The sequence below is a fragment of the Opisthorchis viverrini genome (genome assembly GCF_000715545.1).
Source record: "Opisthorchis viverrini unplaced genomic scaffold opera_v5_277, whole genome shotgun sequence".
In the NCBI taxonomy this organism is placed as follows: domain Eukaryota; kingdom Metazoa; phylum Platyhelminthes; class Trematoda; order Opisthorchiida; family Opisthorchiidae; genus Opisthorchis; species Opisthorchis viverrini.
Window position 1 is genome coordinate 66,625 of NW_008751928.1, and position 10,007 is coordinate 76,631.

At 44.6% G+C, this 10,007-nt stretch overlaps 2 protein-coding genes across 2 annotated transcripts in view; one reads left to right on the forward strand and one right to left on the reverse strand.

The window, feature by feature from the left end:
• The window catches only part of T265_14816 (hypothetical protein), a gene marked incomplete at both ends in the record, with an annotated part of 18,439 nt that overhangs the window by 7,389 nt on the left and 1,043 nt on the right, over nt 1–10,007 (reverse strand). Inside the window, 2 exons of the mRNA XM_009175404.1 lie at nt 6,970–7,256; nt 8,413–8,692. Coding sequence (XP_009173668.1) covers nt 6,970–7,256; nt 8,413–8,692 — 567 coding nt within the window. The remainder of the gene's footprint in view (nt 1–6,969; nt 7,257–8,412; nt 8,693–10,007) is intronic.
• The window catches only part of T265_09346 (hypothetical protein), a gene marked incomplete at both ends in the record, with an annotated part of 26,503 nt that continues 19,349 nt past the window's right edge, over nt 2,854–10,007 (forward strand). Inside the window, one exon of the mRNA XM_009175387.1 lies at nt 2,854–3,069. Within this exon, the coding sequence (XP_009173651.1) occupies nt 2,854–3,069 (216 nt within the window). The remainder of the gene's footprint in view (nt 3,070–10,007) is intronic.

Consider the following 10,007-nt stretch of genomic DNA (forward strand, 5'->3'; position numbering starts at 1 on the left):
TATAATGTACCGAAGGAAGATTACCTTTTCGATCAAGTTTCACTTAATTACGCTCCCACCGGCTGTAAATGATATCCGAAAGGGTGTACCCGTCGGGCTGTTCGATAAACACATGCGAACGAGCAAAAAACCACAAAAATACTTAATTGACCAAACTCAATAACTGGCATTAGGAAGGATTTCCCATTTCAAAATACCCGCTTTCCCCATATACTTTTTTCGTGTTGATGGAGAATGTTATAATAAGGGGAAATATGCTAAAAACCGAGAAGAATCAAAAAGAGGAAAACAAGAGTGTAAAACGCTGTTACAGTTGGTACTGTCTGAATTCGAGTCTCAAATTCACCAGGTATAAAACAACAGGTCTCCTGGGACAGTAGATTGTTAGGTACATACTGTTTTGCCTAGAATTTTATTCCTTTTTGAATTAAGCTCTCAAATCGTTAAATTCAGGCCCACCACGCTGGAAGTGCTCGTGCTAATCTACGAGCTTGTGTGGGAACTTAAGCTCAGCTAAGAAACATAATACTTTGCTTCAACTTCATGCCATGAAATCGATAAATGAATGACAAGCTCACTAACAGACTGATTGTCTAACAAAAACGATTTTGATTCTGGATCCACCAAACCTGTTTTTTTTTCTTGTAAAGGAGGTGGAATGTATTGCCATTTTCCACGACACCTCTTCTTAATGGTCATTTTGATTTGGAAGTATGTTTCGTGTACAACTTATTCTCGACCTCAGATTATACATCGAATCAAGTTCTTTCTTAGTTTAACAACCAAGAAGATCTCTGTATGAATCTACTGATTGTGTTTTTTTGTGGACCGTCGGCCGGATCGATTCACCGGTGGTGTGCCCTGATTCGTCCCTTTCTCTTGCTGGTTCATGTGTGGGTGAAAGGTGTGCTTGGGTTCGATTAGGTTGTGCTGAAACGTAACCGACGTAAGGGAAACACAAAATGCTTCGCCAGCATACTGACTGGTCAAAGTCCGACCAGGCTACGAAGATGATCCGTATTAGGTTTAGTGCCATTCGGATGTCCAGCACAAAGAATCGCCCTCGCAACAAGACTGGATCATATTACGGCGCGACGGTTTGCGTACCTTAGTAATCTGTTGAGCTGTACTGAGGGATACCTATGCAGCGTCCACAGGGTCTATCTTAATAGGTTAGTTAGTTGATGGAGGTATTCTAAACCTCTGCCATGCGAGCAATCTTTCGCGAAGAAGGCTGGGGTTGAGGATCTTAATCGTTTTCCTGTCTAGGTTTCAGTCTGAGTTGTGCAACCTGAGTTTCTTCGCCGTTCGCTTTTTCGCCTGACAACTTTTGCTCGCAGAACAAGTTTCGCCGATCGGTCGTCCACAGATGTACGACACGCATAGCTTTTGTGTGTGCTCGTCGACAGATTCAGTCCTCTGTGTGGTTTAAATAAATTTAACGAAAAGAAAGAGGCGGAGATAGCCCAGTGGTTTAGGAGCGAACTTACTAACGAGAAGGTCCGTGGTTCGAACCAAAACTTTGCATCTCGGCTGCTGCTGTCTAGGACTGGGGAATCTGACAGTATCTCAGCCCAAACACATTCATGGGCCATGCAGACTATGGTGTTAGAGCGCTGGTATGTATTACTGGTGTATTGGTGTCAGTGGTGATGTTGATGATGATCTTCGGAGGTCCAGAGCTCGAATCCCGGCACGATTAAGAATATGCACCGCTAATGAATCCTGGTGTGAGCTAAACTCGAGTTTAGTGATTCCCACTTTCAGGATGGACTTAAGAGAATAACTGCGCCAGGACAGGGGTAGGACAGTTCAAAAGACATTGACATGGATGTGAATTAGATCTTCAGCTGTGCGCACAGAAACCATGTGTACAACATGTGTCACCCATTCCAAAACTTGGACAATCCACCTGAAACACATGGCAAAAACATGTGCCTGACCGTCAGTTTTTAAAAAGCGAAGTTGTGATTATCGCAACCACTGGTGAGAACTGGAAACCTTGTGCTTAGCTGTGCAACTACCTTGGGATTTACAGTGCCGTGACAGCCTGCTTATCTATTAAAGAAACCAGCTTACCACATCATGTCCCCACGAGTCCATCGTGTACAGTTACGGAAAAATGCGACTAAATCATCTACAGCTGGAGGTTAGAAGTGAGCGAGTGGTAGAAACTCATACGAAGAATACCAGGAAGGTCAGCTTCCTGAAAGCAACCACTGAATGCCCGAAACCTACGGAGACTCTCAACTCCCCTGGATGTTGACCAGACAGACAACGTCCCCTCACTATGCAGCGCTTCACAGCCTTGTATCAAACCCAGACAGCGCGAGTCAGCGTTGATCAAGGTCAGACAACGCCCCCGCAATATAAAGCACATCGCAGCCCCGTACCGAAGCCAGATCGTGTGCGCCAGCACTGGACTAAGTTCAGACAGTGTCCTTGCAATAAATGGCTTGAGACCGTTGTACTTTTCGCACTCGCTTGTTCGGAATATGGCAGTGAGTCTGTGGGTCTTTTTTCTCCGGCACTAGGCACTGGAGCGGGTCGGCAGCAGATACCTCAGATTGGCGAATCAGCAGATATAACAAACAAATGGCGGATTTGAGGAAATCTCGAAGAAAACATAGAAAGATATGCACCATACAAGGAAATCGCATCTTTCAACTGAAGCGAGAAGCTTTGATTTCGCGATCAGGTGGTTCAACCATCTTGCTGCATTTTAAAACAGATCGTTTGTCAATAGGCAAGTGAACTAACAGCAACCGTTTAGTTAACCCGCTATAGTTCGCACCCAAGGTTCTCAAACTTGCTCGGTTCACCATCCTATTGGCTACCTAAGCACGACCCCACATGCCCCTCCATTTCCCAAGCAGTACGCTCAATGGTCACCATCCTATTGGCTACCTAAGCACGACCCCACATGCCCCTCCATTTTCCAAGCAGTACGCTCAATGGGAATTCAATCATTTGCGGGGTGAACTTGAGCAAGAAGTAGGAGATCTATGGTTCACCAACTGTGCTATGCACGTCCTATTAAGTAGTATGAGTTACAGGGTGGACAAGATCGTGAGTTTCCAATTCCATCACCCGGATTCGATCCCACTTGCGCGCCTTCGAATTGGTTCCCAGCTTCATCCTACTCATCTCGACACTTGTTTCGAAATCAAACAAACAAGGGCAAACGTAAAATATTGATATAAACCGGCAGATATGAACCGGCATTTCCCTGCTTATGGCCCAACATTTGGGACAGTCTTCGTAATTCAAACTCATCTCTTACTTGAGTTCCAATTCATGCATTTGTTGAATGAATACTTAGGCCGTGCATTGCGTTGATGCAGCAAGGGGGTCTCTCGTGAGACGCAATTGAGTCTCTAATCTCAATGCTCAATCGTAAGAAATTCTTAGGGTTCTGTAAGGCGTTATGTTTCCCAACACTTACCACTTCAAATGTAACGCCGGATATTACTGATGAGACACGCGAGTAGTATGTAGTTTTCTAGTAACTCCGCCTCGCGTCTAATGGAAGGTGGGGCTTATTGCGAGACTTATGGAACTGCTTGCGGCATTCGTTCACAATTGCCGGAGAGACAATAAATATCCACAAAAGTTCAAGAAGACGCGCGAGTTTTTAAAAATAAGGTGAGAGGTTTACTTTCCCGCCCAATAGCTTGTAACTGTTTAGTTTGTGTTTGCTAACGGACGACTTCGTGGTGAACTCCTTTCACAGATAGATTTCGAGAGGATTCGTTTTGAGGTTTGTCTTAAATTAACCAGAATTTCTAGTCATTAATTTGTTTGCTGAGGTGGACACTTTCGTCGCAAACGTTTCATTAACAGTTGAGCTGGCAACATCAGTGCGTTGGTTAATCGAACAGATGCACATAGCACACGGCTGTTTGTAATCAAGACACTGGGGCCATGTCGATTTGTGCGCGGACGCTTTACCTTCCAGCAGAATACATATAGTGAGCTGTAATGCACATGGGCGGTGTTCGATACCATTGACGTACGGTAGTGAAACAGTAAATGATGTGCGAACGGTTACTTGAACGAGCATTTCGATAGACACACTTGATAAACCGACAGGAAGAAATCTCAGTTTAAAATTACCACGAATCTTCTAAGACTACGATCAGTCTATGACAAACTCAGAGGAAGAATAATTTCACAAGATGGGTAGAAGTTCCTTCTGAGATGTCATCCCTCAAAGAGCGAGTCAATACGTGACCACCTGGTGCGGTCTCCGTGAGTGAAGAATGAGCGGCGCTATACCCTCTCTAAGTGAGAACTAATCACACTGCTATATATTTGTAATGCATCACTCATAAGGTTGCTGAAAATCCATCGACAGCCCACCACCAGTTTCTCCCTTTTTTGGGGCTCATCAGGTAGGCGCAGTTCCCGGGTTTCCGTCAAACTTATGTTCTACTTGAAACCAAATTGCACGAAATTAGCGAATATACACTGATTTGCAAACCAATTTGGTTTTGCGAGAGACTCACCTGGAACCCAGCTGAATCTCCCTTTTATGATGTGTTCACCTAACTGGATGTGCTGCACCAAGCCGTCTCACGAAACGTCACAAACGAGAGATTCAGATGGGTTCCAAGTGAGTCTCTCGCAAAACCAAATTAGTTTGCAAATGAGTGTATATTCGTTAATCACACTGCTGTTCAGCCGCTTGTGACCGAATGGTTAAGTGTTCAACTGCTAGCCGGAAGGCCGTGGGTATGGAACTCCCTGCATTTTCATGAGATGCGTACAGCCGATGATTCCCAGCAAGCATGAAACAGATGTAGAGTGGTTATCGGTTTTTCAGCATAGATCGGTTTCGCAGATGGGACGAAATCTCCGTCTAAAGCGTTTCTGTCTTTCACATGATGAGGAAGTTCTGAAGGTTCAGACGAAGATCATGAACCAGAGAGTGGTTATCGGTTTTTCAGCATAGATCGGTTTCGCAGATGGGACGAAATCTCCGTCTAAAGCGTTTCTGTCTTTCACATGATGAGGAAGTTCTGAAGGTTCAGACGAAGATTTCGTACCGTAAGGCCATATCAACAGTTATTTTAATTCTCGCTACCAGATTCTGCTCAAGTTTGCCTTATGACCTGACGCTTAAAGCCTCCCATCATCCTAACATGGCCGCAATAGATTCTTGAGAAATGACGCCTTAAACTAATGCGAGGAGGAAACCTACCGTGTTTCAGAATGATCATTCGTAGACGTAGTCTCAGTACTACTCAATAGTTCAAAGTTTCTACAATAGATGAACAACTCCGGGCGCCTCATTGAGTTTTCAATGCAAATAACACCCAACGCGAAGTGTATGAGAGGAGGGAAAGTTTGTCAATATAAAAACTAGAACCTCTTACAATTATTTCCTATTTGAACGAGCACAAACGGCGTTCCTTTGTGGAAAAAAAGAGAAACAGAAGAGCTGACTACAACAGAAATTTTGAGTCGGATTCGAACTACCGCCTCTTGGTTCAATAACCAGGGCCTCAGTCCCAGAGCTATCGCAAGCTCAGTGTTTGCAAATCGATTTTCACTAAGTGCTACCCAAGTACCACTTTTCGGCATTATCCATACTGAAATTAGTTCAAGAAAGAAGCTCATATGGTCAGACAAACAAATCCTCCCATTTCTGGGTCATGGCACTATGATACCGAAATGCGGAAAACTGTGAGAGCCCTTAGGGTCATGGCTTGATTCCAAACCGGCTTCTAGATTAGTGCACAATCAGGGCAACTTATGGTCTACAGTGGATCTGACGTTTCAAACGTAGACTAAATCTGCTCTAAGTTAATTGTCATGCGTTGACTACCAGCTTCCGATTCCGGTTGTCTTCCAGCTGCAGCAACCGAGTGGATGGCCACCTACCTACAAATGAAAACGGCTAGCACTCGTCGCTCCAAGGTGAAATCCCATGCCTTGACGTGAGAATGACAAAGGGATTCCAGTCCATTCGCAACTGCACCAATCCAACAACACATATCGGAACACCTGTATGAATACAGGCAACCGCAAATCTGTCTCAGGGATGCACATACCACAGTTTGTCAGTCTATCTTTGTGATCTGGTTTCTGTTCCATGGTATGCGTCAGATGTAGGTGGATATGAAGAGCGTGTTCAAATTCAAATACCTGTTAGCACGTGAGAATGTAGGCGTCAATATTCAAAAGCACGATCGATGTATGGATGCTTGGTCTTTTGTTCAACTTTAAAATCACAACGATAGTAGTTGCAGGGGGAGGGTCTGCGAAACCCTGTGTGGATGTTCTCATGTTCTTATTTCCCGAAAAAGAGCGAAGTTAAACGATTTTAGAAAAGTTTGTCAGAATCTAGCCTAGAGGTATTCACTTCCCGCTGAAAAGTGTCAGATTACGTTCCAGGATAAAAAAATTCCTTCTGTACCGCGAAAAGAGAAGCACGGACATATGCAGAACCAAAGACACCAGGCGATTTGGGGGCACAGAGACCGCGATTATGATTGCTACTTTTTTGGTTCTAATCGCAACTAGTCTTCAATATGAAGTCAACCTCTTGTGATATGCTTAAGGTACGCGTTTCTTGTAGCCTGAAATACGGGACACACAAGAAGTCGGACAAAAATTGTACATATAACAAGTTCAGATCTTGGTCCATCTTCAAATTCTGACTGTGGATACAGAACTGTTTTGCTACATAGTCGGATGGAAGCTATCCTGGAACCTACAGACTCGCAACGTTAGACAGAAGAAGTCTTTGTCCACACAAAACATCTTTCCTGGATGGTCTCTCATCGGCAAATTCCTGGTGTGCCATTCGTCATAAAAACCGAGCTTCCAGCGTTACAGCATAGGTTAGATACAAGTGGAAGAACTTAAACAGCCGTCGCACGATTGGCCGCCAAGTGATTGAAGATACCTTGAGGGATCAACAGAAAACCAACAAACTTTTTGCAACAAAAACATACAACCTACCAATGAAACACCCGGAGATACCACAGGCGATCCGTGATTATCAGTCCAGTATCCGGGCATGGGTTCCTCATTCAACCAGACTTCGAGCGATAAAACTCCAAAACTGTAAATATCTCTGAAGAGTCCGGAACATTGTAGATGGGAGGCGTAGTGGTAACCTTCTGGATTAGGAGACTCCTTGCGTTCCGACGATCGGCTTGGGGAATACGCATTCGTAAAGTCGAACAGGATTGGTTCCATGGATTTTGTCAACATGATACACCGACTGCAGATGTTGCCATGACACACTAACAAGAAATCAGGATAATATTGCAGATAACTGCCAGAAATGAACAGCGAGATAACTGAAAGTGGTAAACTAATAAGACTGTTCCAATCCCAAATTCACAGTCTGTGAGCCAATGAATAATCTTAACTCATTTATTTAACAGTCAGAAAGGAAAACGCTTTGGTCTTTGGGGAGCGCAGTTTGGCGTATAGAATAACCGATAGAATAGTCCGTTATGGTGATCCCACGACATCAGTCACATGATACTTGGGTTCGCAACATCGAATGAAATTTGTCGAGCTCTGTTTCCAGACGCACGCTATAGCCGATGAGCATAATCTTGATCCATGTATTCTCTCATACCTAGTGTATTAAATGTGTGGAACAGCTTTTCGAATCCTCTTTGATCTGACAGGCTCAAAACCATCAACTGAAGTCCAAAAGCAAGCAAAAATGGTTGGAGGGGCACCTAGTGTAAGTAGTAGATGTTGGCCGTTTACTTTTAGACTCCAACAAGCAAAAACCATCCGAAGAGGGGCCATTCCCTAAAATATTTCCGTTAGCCAGGACTTATGGAAATCCTTCCACCGATGCCTAAATTCCCTTTCCCTTGATGCCGTCTCATAGGGAATCACTACACTTCAGAGGATAGCTGATCATCGGGTGCAGTTGCTATTCGTCGGCTACACTCCATTCCAAGGAGGGAACGCAGTATAGCCTCCTTGTTGTATTTCAGCCAGCAAGTAAATTCAACGCCGCAAAACAATCTACGGCTGTTCCGTCGTTCAGTGGATTCGCCAGCAGTACGCACCTTACATATCTCTAGGGTGTTTCATAGTCGAAGACTTCCTTATAGGACACTGAACAGTGACTTGCAACTAGGAGTGACCGATCAACAGCGTGATTAAATAAATCGTTCAGCTTTAGCACCCTTTCGATGCCTAACTGCCATGCCACCCGAAGGTTGCATGAGGGCTGGGACACTGCCAGGTTGTCCAAGCCTAGACAGGGGAGTCAAGAGGCAGAGGTCGGGTTCGAACCACGGACCCTCCGGTCAGTAAATTCGCGCTCCTAACCACTTGGCCATCTCGTCCCCCAACAGCGGGATTGGGTTAGCTGCGCTCACGGGTGCCAATCGATCGCCTGATTTTAATGCTCTGGATCAGAACACTCACCTTCGTCCGGCTTGTTGTTGTGTAAAAAAGACAGGGTGCTTGCGATAGTATGAAGAATACGCAGCCTTTGCACCGCGTCCAACTTTGAACAACTGTCTTGTGTAGCCAGAAAGTTACGAAGACAGCCTATCGAGTAGTGTGGAGTGAACAGCTGCAACACGATTATGTCCGGACTGCCCGAATGAACGTCGTACGCGTAACCTACCAGGGGTGGCAATCCGGGATGCCGAAAGCGTTGTAAGATTCGCAATTCACTACATGCCGCACGCGAAGCTCGTGGCTGAAAGCAAGAAGAGGTGAAAAGGAGCAGGCTTGAAATAGAACTTGAATCACACAGTTAGGTGGGGAGTCACACACAGCTCAACCGTTACTTCTGAGGATTTATGTACATTATATCAGAAATGACGTATTCGCACAGATGCAATAAATGACGTCACATGGATGAGGAATTTTCGGAGCCACATAACAGTCGTCATGCTAAGAGAAAACACGTGACTTCACCGTAAAACTGGATATGGATTTAACTGACTTATCGTAGTTAAGCGATCTTTGCCGTTCGCAACAATTCCACAGCGCTCACTCTGCCTTGAGTAGCCTACTACATCCGTCTCGAGGATGACTGTGTTGGAATAGATTCAGCTCCGGTGATTTTTCAGCGGATCTGTGGAACGTATCCTATGTGGTTGTGTTTGTCTTGGTCGAACCAACACGTTCAGACGATTTGAACTTAGATTACTGTGTTACACAGACTTCAGAAGGGTGGATAGAAGCTAAATGAATCTAAAAGTGAGTTCTGTAAACTATGTTCGAGAACCTGGCCACCGTCCTGGTAAAAACGGTTTGTAAGTATTATATGACAAGGTAAAAACTATGGTCGATGCACCACAACCCCGAACTGAAGCTGACCCCTTATTGCTCCCATGAACGTCTCCACATTATCGCCTTTTTAATCCAATGTTCCCATTTTCTTTGTTATGACCTTTGTGCAGTCTACTTGATTACAGTATACCTTGAAATGGAGCTGAGACAGAACGGGATATTTGGCGACAGCAAAGCAGAATCGTGAACATCGTCATCCAGAGCACGTTAAAACCTTAGCAGGCCTATGGTTCCTCAACGAGACCCATTACCACTGGGTGGAGAAAGGGTCTTTTGGACCGCATTACAGGCAATAAGTTAAGGCCTTTTGTCTTCTAATCCAGAAATCTACAGACCTAGCAGAGAAAAACTGCTCACAGTTAGGAGTCACACTCTTCCAGTAAATTTTTTGCACAAGCGTGTTCGTAGTTCACATATGACAAGCAGTTGGCAGATTTATCAGAAGATGATAACGGCATTCAACCACCGAGAACGCATACACTACTTCTGAATGCCTCTTCCTGGACACTCCATCATGCGATTAGTGTGGGAAATACGAAAGGAGACGTCTTTGTCCATTGCCTACCTACCAGAATACAATACGAAAAAGGAATGTCAAACCACTCACATTATTTAACACGATGCAGTACTTAGACAGAACACCGATGAGACGTAAATATATATGGATATGTAGGAGCAGTGATGTGCTGTTATCAGCAATCAAACGGCTCTTACTT